The 16,937-nt window shown below is 42.7% G+C and overlaps 2 protein-coding genes across 3 annotated transcripts in view; one reads left to right on the top strand and one right to left on the bottom strand.

Annotated features, from left to right (window-relative positions):
* The window catches only part of LOC126336530 (cohesin subunit SA-1), a 141,204-nt gene extending 129,536 nt beyond the window's left edge, over positions 1-11,668 (bottom strand). The window contains exons 1-2 of one of the 2 annotated variants that reach the window (XM_050000342.1): positions 11,402-11,668; positions 11,065-11,253 (exon numbers count right to left, since the gene is read on the bottom strand). In XM_050000342.1, the coding sequence (XP_049856299.1) occupies positions 11,065-11,234 (170 nt within the window). In that variant the 5' untranslated portion in view covers positions 11,235-11,253; positions 11,402-11,668. The remainder of the gene's footprint in view (positions 1-11,064; positions 11,254-11,401) is intronic. The other variant, XM_050000330.1, reaches the window with a different exon arrangement.
* A 405-nt stretch (positions 11,669-12,073) lies between these two features.
* Positions 12,074-12,619, top strand: LOC126337202 (ankyrin repeat domain-containing protein 49-like). Its single transcript, XM_050001451.1, has one exon. It carries the CDS (start codon positions 12,074-12,076, stop codon positions 12,617-12,619), a length of 546 nt encoding a protein of 181 aa, XP_049857408.1.
* The last annotated feature ends 4,318 nt before the right edge of the window (positions 12,620-16,937 follow it).

The following is a 16,937-nucleotide window of genomic DNA, read 5'->3' as shown; positions in this document are numbered from 1 at the left end:
GCACCAGTGGCAAGGCGTATCCCGCTGTGGAGGATTGGGTCCAGCAACCGCAACGCAGATGGGGATGCTGAGCCATAAGCCAGACTCCCGTAGTCCAGACGGGACTGGATTAACGCCTGGTAAAGCCGTAGGAGAGTAGATCGGTCGGCGCCCCACCTCGTGTGGCTCAGGCATCGCATAGCATTTAGATGCCGCCAACACGCCTGTTTAAGCTGCCGAATATGAGGCAGCCAAGTCAACCGGGCATCAAAAACCATCCCCAAAAACCTATGTGACTCCACCACGTTAAAAAGCTCGTCGTCAAGATAAAGCCGCGGCTCCGGGTGAACAGTGTGTCACTGGCAGAAATGCATAATGCAGGTCTTGGCTGCGGAAAACTGAAAACCATGCGCTACAGCCCAAGACTGGGCCTTGCGGATTGCGCCCTGTAGCTGACGTTCAGTGACTGCAATGCCAATAGAGCTGTAGTAAAGGCAGAAGTCGTCAGCATACAGGGAAGTGGAGACAGTATTTCCCACGGCCGCAGTGAGCCCATTAATGGCTATTAAAAACAGACACACACTGAGAACAGAACCCTGTGGCACACCGTTCTCCTGGACTTGGTAGGAACTATATGAGGCCGCGACGCGCATGCGGAAGGTACGATACGACAGAAAATTGTGGATATAGATCGGCAGAGGGCCCCGAAGACCCCATCCATGAGGCGTAGAAAGGATGTGATGACGTCATGTCGTATCATACGGCTTCCGCATGTCGAAAAAGACAGCAACCAGATGCTGACGGCGGGCAAAGGCAGTACGGATGGCCGACTCCAGGCTCACCGATTGTCGGCGGCGGAGCGGCCTTTACGGAACCCACCCTGAGACGGAGCCAGAAGGCCTCGAGACTACAGTACACAATTCAAGCGCCGGCTCACCATCCGTTCAAGCAACTTGCAAAGAACGTTGGTGAGGCTAATGGGACGGTAGCTGTCCACCTCCAAAGGATTCTTCCCTGGTTTCAAAATGGGGACAACAAGACTTTCCCGCCATTGCGACGGAAACTCACCCTCGACCCAAATGCGGTTGTAAAGATCGAGGAGGCGTCACTGGCAGTCCACTGAAAGGTGTTTCAGCATCTGAGAGTGGATGCTACCTGGCCCAGGAGCGGTATCAGGACAAGTGGCGAGGACACTTCGAAATTCCCACTCACTGAATGGAACATTGTACAATTCAGGATGGTGAGTGCGAAAAGAAAGACTCCGACATTCTATCCACTCCTTAATGGAGCGGAAGCCCAAAGGGTAGTTGGCAGAAGCGGAATTCATAGCAAAGTGCTCTGCCAAGCGGTTTGCAATGACGTCTGAGTCAGTACAAACTGCTCCATTCAGCGAGAGCACAGGGACACTGAAAGGGGTCCGATAGCCATAGAGGTGGCGAATATGGCCCAGACCTGCGATGGAGTGACATGGAGACCAATGGTTGACACATACCGCTCCCAGCACTCCTGCTTGCGTTGGCGGATAATGCAGCGGGCAGCCGTTTGAAGGCGATAAGGTGGTCGATTGAGGGATGTCGCTTGTGACGCTGGAGCGCCCGCCAGCAAGCTTTAATCGCTTCAGCGATCTCAGGCGACCACCAAGGCACAGTCCGCCGCCAAAGGGACCCAGAAGAACGGGGAAGAATGGCAGAGTCGGCGGCAGTAACGATGCCGGTGGTGACCGATTGAACCACTGCATCAATGGCATCGTTAGAGAGAGGCTCAATAGCGGCAGTGGAGGAGAACAAGTCCCAGTCAGCCTGATTCATAGCCCATCTGCTAGGGCGCCCAGAAGACTGACGCTGTGGCAGTGACAGAAAGATCGGAAAGTGGTCACTAACACACAGGTAGTCATGCACTCTCCATTGGACAGACGGTAAGAGGCTAGGACTACAGATGGAAAGGTCAATGGTGGAGTATGTGCCATGCGCCACACTGAAGTGTGTGAAGGCACCATCATTTAAGATCGAGAGATCGAGCTGCGCCAATAAATGCTCAACAATGGCGCCTCGACCTGTTGCCACTGACCCACCCCACAGATGGTTATGGGCGTTAAAGTCGCCCAGTAACAGGAAAGGTAGAGGCAATTTAGCTATCAGAGCAGCCAGGACATGCTGCGCGACATCACCATCCGGTGGAAGGTAAAGACTGCAGACGGTAACAGCCTGTGGCGTCCACACCCGAACAGCGACAGCCTCTAAAGGTGTGTGGAGAGGTACAGACTCGCTGTGAAAAGAGTTCAGGACATATATGCAGACACCACCAGACACCCTTTCATAAGGTGCCCGGTTCTTAAAATAACCCCGATAGCCACGGAGGGCGGGGGTTCGCATTGCCGGAAACCAAGTTTCCTGCAGAGCAATGCAGAGGAAAGGGTGAAGGCTGATAAGTTGGCGGAGCTCAACCAGATGGTGGAAGAAACCCCTGCAGTTCCACTGGAGGATGGTGTTGTCCATGGCTGAGAAAGGTTTGACGGGACTGGGAAGGGAGATTACGCCGCTGGGTCACCTGCTGCCTCCGATTTAGCACCTGTGATAGTGCTTTCCTTGGCATCTGATGGACCGGCGAGATGGAGGTCCTCAGCGGACGCCAGAATCTCCACCGCATCCTCAGACGCAGAACTGGAAGGTTGCGGTGGGATGGCTGCCACCGCGAGTTCCTTGGGCTAAGAGCTCTTCTTGGGTTTCTCACGCCGTTCCTTGGGTCGCACCGGCTGGGAGGGCTTCACCGATTCAGTCTCCGGGACGGAGGAGGATCGTGAAGCCCTACGACCAGCTCATTGAGGGCACTTACGCCATTGTCGGTCATCAGGCTTCTCGCTGGCGGAAACCTGGGAAGGGAGGGACCCTTTGCGAGTGTGAGAAGCCGAAGAAGTTGGACACTTCTCCGGCTTAGAAGTGGGGACGGATGTCCCCGATGGGGGGGATGGTGTTGCTCCTGAGGTAGGTGGCGCAGGAGCAACCCAGTGGGTAGAGCCCCCCACTGGCGAGGGGGCAGGAGGAGTTTTACTACTCGTCGATCCGGCCACAATAGGAGAAACAGACGGGGCTAACACAGGTGTTGTAGCAGCAGCGTAGGAAGATGTCATTCTCACAGGATGGAGTCGGTCGTATTTCCTCTTGGCCTCAGTGTAGGTTAGTCGGTCCAGGGTCTTGTACTCCATGATTTTACGCTCTTTCTGGAAAATTCGGCAGTCTGGCGAGCAAGGTGAATGGTGCTCCCCGCAGTTGACACAGATGGGAGGCAGGGCACATGGAGTATTGGGATGTGATGGGCATCCGCAATCTCGACATGTGAGGCTGGAAGTGCAGCGAGAAGACATATGGCCGAACGTCCAGCACTTAAAGCACCGCATCGGGGGAGGGATATAGGGCTTAATGTCACATCGGTAGACCATCACCTTGACTTTTTCCGGTAATGTATCCCCTTCGAAGGCCAAGATGAAGGCACCGGTAGCAATCTGATTTTCCTTCGGACCCCGATGAACGCGCCGGACGAAATGTACACCTCGGCGCTCTAAATTGGCGCGCAGCTCTTCATCAGACTGCAAAAGAAGATCCCTATAGTAAGTAACTCCCTGGACCATATTTAAACTCTTATGGGGTGTGATCGTAACGGCAACATCCCCCAACTTGTCACAAGTGAGTAACTGTCGCGGCTGGGCAGAGGATGCCGTTTGTATCAGGACTGACCCAGAGCGCATTTTTGACAAGCCCTCCACCTCCCCAAATTTGTCCTCTAAATGCTCGACGAAGAACTGAGGCTTTGTGGAGAGAAAAGACTCCCCATCAACCTTCGTACAAACTAAGAAGAGGGGCGAACAACTGCTACTGCCATCCTGAGACTTACGTTCCTCCCACGGTGTGGCCAGGGAGGGGAACGTTTTCGGATCATACTTCTGAGCATTAAACTGAGCCCGAGAATGCTTAGAGACTGCTGGCGGCTGACCACCAGCGAGAGACGATGTACCACGCTTCATTGCGGGTCATCTGCCCTGATGCCACCTACTCCGACCAAGGGCCCTCCCCCCGGGCGCCACCCAGCCACGGCAAGAGCCACCTGGGAGGATGGCCGTTGCCGGGAGTCCCGATACCCCAGGAGGATAGGCATCTACTCCTTGGCATACGTGGGGAGTTAACGGTGCAGGCATCAGTAGAGCGATCCCTGTGTTGTCAGGGGGCTACAACCAACAGGGTACATGGCGGCCCTACCACACCGGACTGGCTACCGTGCTGGATGTTAGGTAACATGTGGTCCATGGTCGCCGTCGGTGCAGAAAGAGGCACTGCACAGTGCAAGGTGTTATCTGCACGCAGAAAAAGAGTCATGCCCAAGAGATGGAGAGCGGACAGGACTGCAGTTCAACGGTGTATAAGCTGGCAAAAGGTCTGATCGCAAGATGGACACAATGCACCAAGTAAGGCGCCCTTCCCCAATCGGCTTGCTCTTTGGAAAATTTTGAGAGATGGAGGTCAAACCCAACAGGGGACCATCATAGAAGGCCAAAAAGTTTGAGACTCCTTTTAGTCGCCTCTTACGACAGGCAGGAATACCGCGGGCCTATTCTAACCCCCGAACCCGCAGGGGGCAAATAGCAGATTCTGCGGCAGTAACGATAGTGGTGGTGACCAACAGAACCACAACATCAATGGCGTCATTGGAAAGAGGCTCAATAGTGGCAATGGAGGTGAACAAGTCCCAGTCAGCCTTATTCATGGAGGAGGATTGCGAAGCCCTACAACCAGCCACTTGGGAGCGCTTATGCCACTGTCGGGTGTCATCCTTCCCACTAGTGGAAACCTGGGAAGGGGGGGACCCAAGGGACCCCTTGTAAGCGAGAGGAGCCGAAGAAGTTTCTCCAGCTTAGAAGTGGGGATAAACGTCTCCAATGGGTGGGGGGTGTTTCTCCCAAGGTAGGTGGTGCAGGAACAACAGGGTGGGTAGTGCGCTTTCCCGGATCCATAAGTGTTGAGCCTCTGGTTTGGTTTAGATACATTGATGACATCTTTAGAAACCTTCTGCCTGTCCTCACCGAAGGCCAACTACACACTTCTGTCCACATCAAATCTACAGACAACAGTTCTTACATTCTGACAGTTGCCATTCTTTCTATAAAAAATGTTCCCTCTCCCATACAGCCTTGGCATCTGAGGTAAATGTATTTGTTCACATGCAGACTCTTTACAGCAACACACCACCATTCTCACCTCAGCCTTCACTGCATGCAGTTACACCACCAGGCTACTTAAAAAGCAGATTTCCTGGGCCATCACATCCAATCCTGTTACTGCTGACCCCTCCACAAAATAACTTCGGAACACAGCATTGGTGACACAGTATTATCCTGGTCTGGAATGTGTTAATCAGCACCTTCACAGGGTCACAACTTCCTAAAACTCAAGCCCTAAAATGAAATCCATTCAGTCTGAAATTTTGCCCAGCACTCCTAGAATACCTTTCCGTCACCCTCCCAATATTCTTCTCTTTCTATGCTCCAGTGTATGCTGAACTAAATACTTCTTGTTTGAAAGATCTGGGAGCAACCTATTACTGAATAACTTAAAAAAGTGCAGATGTTTGCAGCCTGAAACAAAAACTGTCAATGTCTCTAAAAGATAAACAACAAAAATTGTTTTAAATTTTTTTTGAGCTCACTTAACATTAGATAATTCTCCTAGCAAATATCAATTTTTTCTGAGATGGTCAAGCAACCAATTATTGTCTTCCTGGGTATGGAATGACTCAAGAGCTAGACTAGAGTGCACTCAGCTTTGTGAGGTGTGAGGAGTTAATTTAAAGAAAAGTACTGGTTTCAAGGTTTGGAAAGCTTACAGCAGTCAGTATAGCCATGTGTAAATAACAGTGCAAATAACAAGTGATGATGTAGGAACCAGAAACACTATAAATATTCTATATCAGTGTTGTTACACTCTGCAAAGTGCACTCCAAACCTGTCTGGAGGAATTTAGTAAATCATCTACACAAACAAAAAATTTGGGTAAAACTTATAGTTGCGATTCCATCTGCGTGCTTTGATCTACAATGTCACAACGACGCACACCCCCCAATTTTGAGCATATACAGTGTGGCAACCATATTACACCACAAACAAACATAAATAACATGCACAATGTTTAATTTCAGCAACAGAACGATAATAATAGCCATTTTGCATCTGGGATATAATACATCAACTAGTATGTATTTTGGTGAGTAGAATCCAAATATACCTTTCAAAATGCTCTAGCACATACCATTTTTGAGTTTTTAAAGGTTTTTTATTTTTTGTATTCAGTATTTTGCTTTTTGCTGTTCTGCTTTTATGTTTAATTGTTTGTTTTTGATTTGCAGAGGAGAGCTAGAAGATCTACAATTTGTCAATAAATGGTTGTGTGGTAATACAGTGGTGTGAAAGAGATCATCAGTGAGTGTTTCCCATGAAAGATAGAGCGAACTTTGTGTTTAAAACTTACACTAAGAAAAATTGATACTAGTAAACCTCATTGCTGTCTAAACCACCCCGACAACTTTTGTTATGAATGTGGAAAATTCACTCCAAAATTCCAAAGAAAACCAATCACTGATTTGCTGAAGAAGGTATATAAATTGTATTTTGATTGTCCTGTTGGTGATCAAGATACAAATTTTGCACCCCATATTGCCTGCTTAATCTTTACTACATCCTTGACGAAGTGGTTGTAAGGAAAACACCGAGTCATGCCATTCGCCGTTCCGATGGTGTGGTGTGAGCCTAATGAGCATTATTCAGAGTGTTGCATCTGTATTATGAGTATTTCAGGACATTCAAGCAAAACAAGACATAAAATAAAGCATCCAAATGTATCGTCAGTGCATTTGCCTGTACACCATGATGAGGGATTGCCTGTTTCTGTTTGTGACTTGAAAGCCACGGAACCAGATACCATGTCAAGTGAATCAGAAAGTATTGAACATATAGAAGAACACTGCCCTCAATATCATGACACTTCGCCTCAGCTCTTTAATCAAAAGGAATTGAATGATTTGGTTCGAGATCTAAAACTTTCTAAAGAGCAAGCTGAACTCTTGGGGTCGATACTGCAACAACGGAACCTTCTAGCTCCAGGTACAAAAATTTCCTGTTTCAGATCAAGAGGCGCTTCCTTTGCCCAATATTTCAATGTGCAGAATTCAATGTGTGTATGCAGAGATGTCAGTAATCTGATGATCCTAGGTGTACAACACAATTCACAGGAGTGGAGACTATTTATTGACTCCAGTCAAACCAGCTTGAAAGCAGTACTCCTGCAGAATTGCAATGCATTTCCATCTGTACCTTTGACTTACACAGTACACATGAATAAAACTTATGAAACCATGGCGTTGCTGCTAGAGGCAATCAAATTTAAGGACCATGAATGGCACCTTTGCTGTGATTTAAAAGTTGTTGCATTCCTCACAGATTTACAGGATTTATCCACAAAACTCTGCTGCTTTTTTGTGCCTTTGGGACAGTGACAGCAAGAACCACTATACAGTCAAGGAATGGCTTATAAAGAAGTCGCATGTTCCTGGAAACATGAATGCGAACAATATCCCATAGGCTGAGACCAATAAAAACATTTTGTCTCCCCTTCATATTGAGTTGAGCCTTATCGAGAACTTTGTAAAAGCTCTGGATAAAGAATGCAAGGCCTTCAAACACATTTAAGTGAGGCAAAGCTGAAAGAGGGTATATTTGTTGGACCACAAATAAGATAATTGCTGAAAGATCCAAACTTTGATACCAAACTCACAAGTAACCAATTAGCTGCTTGGTCTTCTTTTAAAGCAACTGTGAAGAGCTTTTTGGGTAAGAGAAAAGACAGAAACTATGTTACCATTCTGAATGATCTGTTCGACAACTATAAGAACATGTGGTGTAGGATGTCACTTAAAATTCACTGTTTACATTCTGAACTTTATTTATTCCCAGAAAATTAGGAGCTGTAAGTGATGAGCATGGCAAACAATTTCACCACGACATTCTTACCACGGAACACCTTTTCCAAGGCCACTGGGACCCTTCAATGATGGGTGATTACTGCTGGGGTCTTGTTAGGGAGGCTGATAAAACAGCAAACAAAAGCAGACCATCATCGCATTTTTCAAAAAACCAAAGATGATTAAAGGTGAAAATATCTTCTGAACTAATTTGAACTTTTTATTGGCATCATGTCCACATATACATTCAAAATAATATTGATTTCAAACATTCTAAATGTCTAAATGTGTATTTTTGTTTGACTTAACTGTGTCAATTTTCGCTATTACCGATTTTTATTCTGCTGTGTATCTAGGAAATGTGAAGTCATGGAGAAAACTGATTTTACCAGTGTATTCAGCATCTCCAAAATTAAGTAAAGCCACCCATTCACAAACCAGGCGCAGAAAAGTTTAAATTTGGTAACTAGTGTAATAAGAGAACCACAAGATGTAGGTGGTTTTCAGCGAGAACAAACTGGATATGCAACTGCCATTCTACAACAAACAGTAACCCAAACTCAAGCACATGAAATTCTCAACATTTAAAAAACAAAAAATGCAAAAACAAAAGCACTGGTATCGTAAATTTTGCCAGACCTATAAACATTTTTTAAAAATATTTTTGAGTCCATCAAACATGAAGGAATTCATGCAATGAATATTGATTTTTTTTTTCTTTCTTTCTTTCTGAGATGGTCAAGCAACTGGTGCTGGACCCCATGATGTTGATCGAACTTCCCATTAAGGAACAATCCCTGATAGTAACAGAGATTGAACCTGTTTATCCAAGTAGTAATCAGACATGCTGACCATTAACTACGGAAGTAAACATCAGATATACCTAAAGTGTAAAAAACCATTTATCTATATGATACAGATGTCTAATTGCACACGGTATCCAGATTCTCCCTCGCAATACCCTTTCCTTTGAACTTTCTTTTGGTTCTTTGCACCCTTGATCTCACCTATGGATGATGGCCTTGCTCACCTCCGAGATTTCGTTTTAACTTCCCTTCTGCAATTTTTCTTGCAATTACTTTCCCATTAATTATAGGTCATTTATTTTATTTATTCACTTGTCTCTGAATTGCCTGCTACCCTGTTGTCAGCTTCTTAAGTCTCAATTTTCATATTTACTAGCCATCAAAAATTCACTGATTACTAAACTCGATCTCGTGGTAATGTAACTGGTCGTGCACAGGGAGGTTAACGTTAGCACAGGAGTCAGATATGTGTATGTCCCAATTCAACAAGCTGCTTGATAATATGAAATGACTGAAGCAATATAATAAATTTTAAGACTGGATTAAAAGTGATGAAGCTGAGCAACTCCTAGGCCTTCTTCATAAAATAAGTGTCATCAAATTCCTGAAATAAACATTTCAGATTCATTATGTCCTCTGCAAATTTTATAGGCCAATTAAACATTGAAATGGCCTGGGAGTCGAGACACGTTCCATCAGACTGGACAAAAGCGCTAATCACACCAATCTTTAAACATGGAAACAGAAAAGATTGTAACAACTACAGATGTATCTCTTTAATCAGCTTGTGGGTAAAATCTTCTCACGTATTATTGAAAGGAAAGTTGAGGACCAATTGGATGAAAATCAGTGTGGGTTTAGGCCTCTTAGAGGTTGTCAGGACCAGATCTTTAGCTCACAGCAAATAATGGAAAAGTGTTATGAGTGGAGCAGGGAATTGTATCTATGCTTTATAGATATAGAAAAGGCATATGACCGGGTTCCTAGGAGGAAGTTATTGTCTGTTCTATGAGATTATGGAATAGGAGGCAAACTTTTGCAAGCAATTAAAGGTCTTTACATGGATAGTCAGGCAGCAGTTGGAGATGACGGTAAATTGAGTTCATGGTTCAGAGTAGTTTCAGGGGTAAGACAAGGCTGCAGCCTGTCTCCACCATTGTTCATATTATTTATGGATCATATGTTGAAAACAATAGAATGGCATGGTGGGATTAAGAAATGTGAACACAAAATAAGCAGTCTTGCATATGCGGATGACTTAGTTGTGATGGCAGATTCAACTGAAAGTTTGAAAAGTAATATTTCAGAGCTAGATCAGAAACGTAAAGACTATGGTATGAAGATTAGCATCTCCAAAACGAAAGTAATGTAAGTGGGAAAGAAATATAAATGGACTGAGAGCCAAATAGGAGGAACAAACTTAGAACAGGTGGACGGTTTCAAGTAAGTAGGATGCATATTCTCACAGGATGACAACATAGTGAAAGAACTGGAAGTGAGATGTAGCAAAGCTAAAGCAGTGAGTGCTCAGCTACAATCTACTCTCTTCTGCAAGAAGGAAGTAAGAACCAAGACTAAGTTATCTGTGCACCGTTCAATCTTTCGACCAACTTTGTTGTATGGGAGCAAAAGCTGGGTGGATTCAGGTTACCTTATCAATAAGGTTAAGGTTACGGACATGAAAGTAGCTAGGATGATTGCAGGTACTAGTAGATGGGAACAATGGCAGGAGGGTGTCGACAATGAGGAAATCAAAGAAAAACTGGGAATGAACTCTATAGATGTAGCAATCAGGGCGAACAGGCTTAGATGGTGGTGTCATGTTACACGCATGGGAGAAGCAAGGTTACCCAAGAGACGCATAGGTTCTGCAGTAGAGGGTAGGAGGTGTTGGGGCAGACCAAGGAGAAGGTACCTGGATTCGGTTAAGAATGATTTTGAAGTAATAGGCTTAACATCAGAAGAGGCACCAATGTTAGCACCGAATAGGGGATCATGGAGGAATTTTATAAGGGGGACTATGCTCCAGACTGAACGCTGAAAGGCATAATCAGTCTTAAAATGATGATGATGATTAAAATTAGTGCTGCAGTCAAACATTTCACATTTTTATGTCATTTCATTGTATTGCACTTAAATCAAATGTAGGTTTACATCTCAGACTTCTTTTCGCGTACATGACACTCCTCTCTTCATGGAGATTAACTAGTTACAATTAATGAAAATTAATAATATGTAACTAGTCAAAACAAGATCTATTTGTAAAACAAATAGTTACCCCGTGTGAAGAGGTGTAGATGGCTGATTACTGTACGGGGTGTACGGTGTATACGGTTCTTGGATTTCTGATCCACTTCCGTCCATCGGGGTCATGGGTGTCATCGGTGACTCGTATTCAGGCGGTGGAGGATCATCCATCCTTATACGCTTACCACCTCGTCTCTGCATTTTGGTCTATTTCACTTTCCTGGGAATACATAAATTAAAGCTTTCAAGTGAAATTATAAATATTTTATAGAAAAACTCACTTACTTGTAACGAAAACGTTACTGCATTTATCGATTGACTGTAAGTTCTTCCATCTTTCTTTACCCTCTGTGCTGTCTGACGCTTACCTTTATACTTCTTTAAACAAAATGCGACCTCCAAGTTATTTTATGCGAAGTCTAACGTGTAAAAAATCTGAGTTGACTTCATGTACTTCGGGCCGTTATTCACAAAATAAACAAAATACTTATTATTTTACAACGCTTCTATAACGCAAGCTCTAACATTTCCCTCCACAGTTCAATCAATACCAACGCTCTATACCAAAGATAACTGACTGCCCGACTCGAATGGAAAAATTGGGCGGTACTGTAGCTCGAATCATGTCAAACACTATCATTGAAAGACATTAAATAATAATAATAATAATAATAATAATTACTTTGGTCAGTTAAATGTTGTTTTTTTGCCATTTTAAGTAATATAATTATCATGATTATTACAGAAAGGTTTGTAATTATACAATATATCCGATAAAAAATTGTATTCGATTAACATGTAAACAAACTGAGATTGTTTACTAATGAACATCAAATATATTATGTAAATAACACCCATAAAATCTTTGATTTAACTTTTCATAATTGGAAGTGATGAACTTGTAGACGCGAAGATCGATATGCAAAATACGACCAACAAACTATTGTGAACTGTCTAAAAACAAAAGACAGAAGTGGCGCTGTTTGTAGTTTATTTAGATAGATTGAGAAGTACATAATGTGGAAGGTAGCGTAAATACTATGGAACAGTTTTATGTAAGTGGGTGGGATGACGATGACAGGAATGTGGAAGAAGATGGGGGTGAGATACATTTGGCAGCAGAGAGGGGAGACGTTGAATCTGTTGAGGAGCTACTAAAAGGCGATCCAGATCTTGTAAACGCTCGCGATAAAGATGGATATACGCCTTTACATCGAGCTTGTTACGGTGACCACGTGAAGACCGCTGAAATACTTCTAAGAGCTGGTGCTGATATAGAGGCAGGCACATTGGATGGCTGGCGTCCTCTACATTCGGCCTGTCGCTGGAACAATGCACGCATAGTTGCGTTACTTCTTGCTCATGGCGCATGTGTAAACGCACCAAGTGAGGGTTCACAAACACCTCTGCACTTAGCTGCATCTCATAGTCATAGTTTGGAAACACTACAGCTGTTGCTAATGCATCCCAGTGTCAGACCGGAGCTGAAGAACAGTGTGGAAGAAACAGCTGAAGATATTGCAGTTCGAGGAGGACCTCTCGGCTATCTGTTCGAAGTGACTGAAGAGTGTGTGAATAAAATATGATTTGCTTTTAATTATGTACAAATACTATAACTTTACTATGTGATATATGTGTGATTTTTGAAGAGCATTCGAGTCGGAAATTGCTGTAGGCTCCCAGATGACAAAGTTACAGGAATTTGTTGCAACTGGTAGTAGCAGTACGTGTAAAGTTTACGTAAAAGCTTCTCACTTAAGAAAGAAACAATTAACCTAGAACAAAAATAATTAGTTTCATTATTTGTTTTCTGCCATTGATACTTCGTTTATTTGTGTAAGGATATTATTGTTATTCAAATAAATATTTGTTATGATCTCAATATTAAAGAATTTTTAATCTACATTGTGTAGATGACCTATACATAAACAATGCAAAATGCAAGGACATACATACCATTTCATGTACAGTGATGTTTCACCAATTATGGCAACATTGCCCATTACAGGGAAAAAATCTGTGAATTGAATGATTATATGTAAACAAATTAATAACTGTATAATACTGAAAACTTACTGCATTAGCCATGAAAGTATCAGAAAGAAACTTGCATTATTTTCAAAGTAATAACAGATAATATGTAGCAACCAGTCGCAAGATCATGTTTTATTTATTCACTTTTGCAAATCTATTTCAACTGATTTACAGCCATCATCGGTGCTTTCAACCAATGTGTGCCCTGAGTGATCAGTTTCAATCGATTTGCAAAAGTGAATAAATAAAACATGACTTTGTGACTGGTTGCTGCATATTTGGTAAATTTATGGTTTACGGCCTCCTCCCATGAACCATGGACCTTGCCGTTGGTGGGGAGGCTTGTGCGCCTCAGCGATACAGATAGCTGTACTGTAGGTGCAACCACAACGGAGGGGTATCTGTTGAGAGGCCAGACAAACGTGTGGTTCCTGAAGAGGGGCAGCAGCCTTTTCAGTAGTTGCAGGGGCAACAGTCTGGATGTTTGACTGATCTGGCCTTGTAACAATAACCAAAATTGCCTTGCTGTGCTGGTACTGCGAACGGCTGAAAGCAAGCGGAAACTACGGGCCATAATTTTTCCCGAGGGCCTGCAGCTTTACTGTATGATTAAATGATGATGGCGTCCTCTTGGGTAAAATAGTCCCCCCATTCGGATCTCCGGGCGGGGACTACTCAAGAGGATGTCGTTATCAGGAGAAAGAAAACTGGCGTTCAACGAATCGGAGCGTGGAATGTCAGATCCCGTAATCGTGCAGGTAGGTTAGAAAATTTAAAAAGGGAAATGGATAGGTTAAAGTTAGATATAGTGGGAATTAGTGAAGTTCGGTGGTAGGAGGAACAAGACTTTTGGTTAGGTGACTACAGGTTTATAAACACAAAATCAAATAGGGGTAATGCAGGAGTAGGTTTAATAATGAACAGGAAAATAGGAATGCGAGTAAGCTACTACAAACAGCATAGTGAACGCATTATTGTGGCCAAGATAGATACGAAGCCCACATCTACTACAGTAGCACAAGTTTATATGCCAACTAGCTCTGCAGATGACGAAGAAATTCAAGAAATGTATGATCAAATAAAAGAAATTATTCAGATAGTGAAGGGTGACGAAAATTTAATAGTCATGGGTGACTGGAATTCGGTAGTAGGAAAAGGGAGAGAAGGAAACGTAGTAAGTGAATATGGACTGGGAAGAAATAAAAATGTTGTGGTTCGCCGATGACATCGTAATTCTGTCAGAGACAGCAAAGGACTTGGAAGAGCAGTTGAACGGAATGGATAGTGTCTTTAAAGGAGGATATAAGACGAACATCAACAAAAGCAAAACGAGGATAATGGAATGTAGTCGAATTAAGTCGGGTGATGCTGAGGGAATGAGGTTAGGAAATGAGACACTTAAAGTAGTAAAGGAGTTTTGCTATTTGGGGAGCAAAATAACTGATGATAGTCGAAGTAGAGAGGATATAAAATGTAGACTGGCAATGGCAAGGAAAGCGTTTCTGAAGAAGAGAAATTTGTTAACATCGAGTATAGATTCAAGTGTCAAGAATTTCTGAAAGTATTTGTATGGTGTGTAGCCATGTATGGAAGTGAAACATGGACGATAAATAGTTTGGACAAGAAGAGAATAGAAGCTTTCGAAATGTGGTGCTACAGAAGAATGCTGAAGATTAGGTGGGTAGATCACATAACTAATGAGGAAGTATTAAATAGGATTGGGGAGAAGAGAAGTTTGTGGCACAACTTGACCAGAAGAAGGGATCTGTTGGTAAGACATGTTCTGAGGCATCAAGGGATCACCAATTTAGTACTGGAGGGCAGTGCGGAGGGTAAAAATCGTAGAGGGAGACCAAGAGATGACTACACTAAGCAGATTCAGAAGGATGTAGGTTGTAGTAGGCACTGGGAGATGAAGAAGCTTGCATTAGATAGAGTAGCATGGAGAGGTGCATCAAACCAGTCTCAGGACTGAAGACCACCACCACAACAACAACAACATGGTTTACGGTCGCTACACGACTTGGGGACCACATGGAGCCCACCATTCATAATTTCTGTTGCCACAGGAATGACATGTACAATCTCTCAATATTTCAGAGAAGTAGGGGGTGATAATGGATTTATTACATTTTTTGCAGTACAAACAAATCACATTGCATAATGGAAGTGGTATTGGTGTTAAATCAATTTTAAAAATGCAGTTCTTTAATAGAGGCTAACAGACAGCTCATCTTCAACTGAAACACTCTCTTAGCTTAACATTATACTCAGTATGGAGAAGGAAGCATTGTCGTGTTCAAATAAATAAAGGAATGAATAATCAACTAACAATCTAAAGAAATATACCCAGAAATACATACTGAAATAGTTTCACAAAAGTAATAAAAAAATCTCAATTTCATTTTAATCAGAGAAGGATTCAAAATTTTAACAACATTCTTTTGTAAAGAAACAATTGAAATGTCATTTTCATTAGCACAAAAGAGTTTGTTTTCTTTATCACGTGGTTTTAAAAACATAACCTTGATTTCATTGGCCACACACAATGATTGGCAAACAGAACAAAGTTCTGTCTATTTCCATTCTATCTGTAGCTTGAAGATCAAAAAGGTTCCAGCTTTAATTTCCTTAGTTGGATTTATGGTTGCCTGTACTTCATTTTCTGATGTTGCTTGGTTATCTCAAACATTAGACTCTTCGGAATCTGAATAAATATCAGAACATTTCAGCTGTTTCTTGGATTTTGGGATTTCCTGAAAGATTTCATATCTTGTCATTTCACTGCCAGATGTTTCCGCAGCTAAAATATGGCGACTGTCATATAGTTTCTAAATTAATGGTTAGAATGCACTTTGGGAATATGAATGACATATTCCCAAAGCCTTGACTGTCGTTCCTTTGTCTTGTCTACATCCCTGCTTGAATTGGAGAGAACGTGAACTTCATTCAATTTACCATTCGCATAATCTGAAAATTCCTTTGCATTATTCACCACCGCTGTCCAACTTCTGATTCCTCTCCAAACAGTTATATTCACAGTTCCCCCAATCCCATCAACAACCTCTTTGCTGTGTGCACAGCAAAGGAGTTCTGCTCAATTTCAACTCCCAAATAGGGTTTAGTGCAGCAGGCTAATGTAAATTTATTTTTAAACTGCGCAGTGCAGTTGTCCAAAAACATATGAACTTTTTGTAAATTTTGATTCTGCTGTTTTAGAAGCGATATATTTTTTTCAAGAAAGCACAAAACTGCAAATGTGTCATGTGAAAGATATTCATCTGCAATTGCATAAGAAAAAAACAGTCTTTAGACTATCCCATACACAGCACATAAATAATGTTACTTGTTTGTGGCTCCAATGTGCATCCTGACTATCATCTTGTGACATTAAAGAGAAGTTCTCAGCAAAGTCAACTTGCTTGGCTACATCATTCTTTGTAAGGTCTTTCTCACAAGATTCAAAATATTTGGTTTGTTTTTCTATTATCCAGAAATACCTTTTAAATGTTGACATTGGTCCTCGTAACTCTTCAGTGGCTGCTTTCAGTGTTGATGTATTTTCCACCAATTTTGGCATTTCATCATAGTCCTTCCAGGACAGAATTTTATCTTGCTTTTCATCAGTCAACCACAATGACAGGTCATGTTTGCACTTTCTGCATTTTTGTCTCATACAATTCTCATTTTCTACATCACAAGTAACTTTCTGAAGTAAATCTTTAATAGAAATAGGAAAATCTGGAACCACATGTGAAATGTTTTCAGATTTGCACGGTATTTGCATACACACACATAATGAGGTGTGTTTCTGAAACTGGTAGTACATGAATTGGCCTAAGTTCACAAAATGTTGGTTTTCTTAATGGA

Source organism: Schistocerca gregaria, chromosome 1, assembly GCF_023897955.1.
Source record: "Schistocerca gregaria isolate iqSchGreg1 chromosome 1, iqSchGreg1.2, whole genome shotgun sequence".
Classification (NCBI taxonomy): domain Eukaryota; kingdom Metazoa; phylum Arthropoda; class Insecta; order Orthoptera; family Acrididae; genus Schistocerca; species Schistocerca gregaria.
The sequence above is the reverse complement of the archived record's forward strand: the minus strand, read 5'-3'. Positions and strand labels throughout refer to the sequence as shown.

Bases quoted from the DNA above. Each gene is read 5' to 3' on its own strand.
- LOC126337202 (XM_050001451.1), top strand. From the start codon at position 12,074: ATGGAACAGTTTTATGTAAGTGGGTGGGATGACGATGACAGGAATGTG.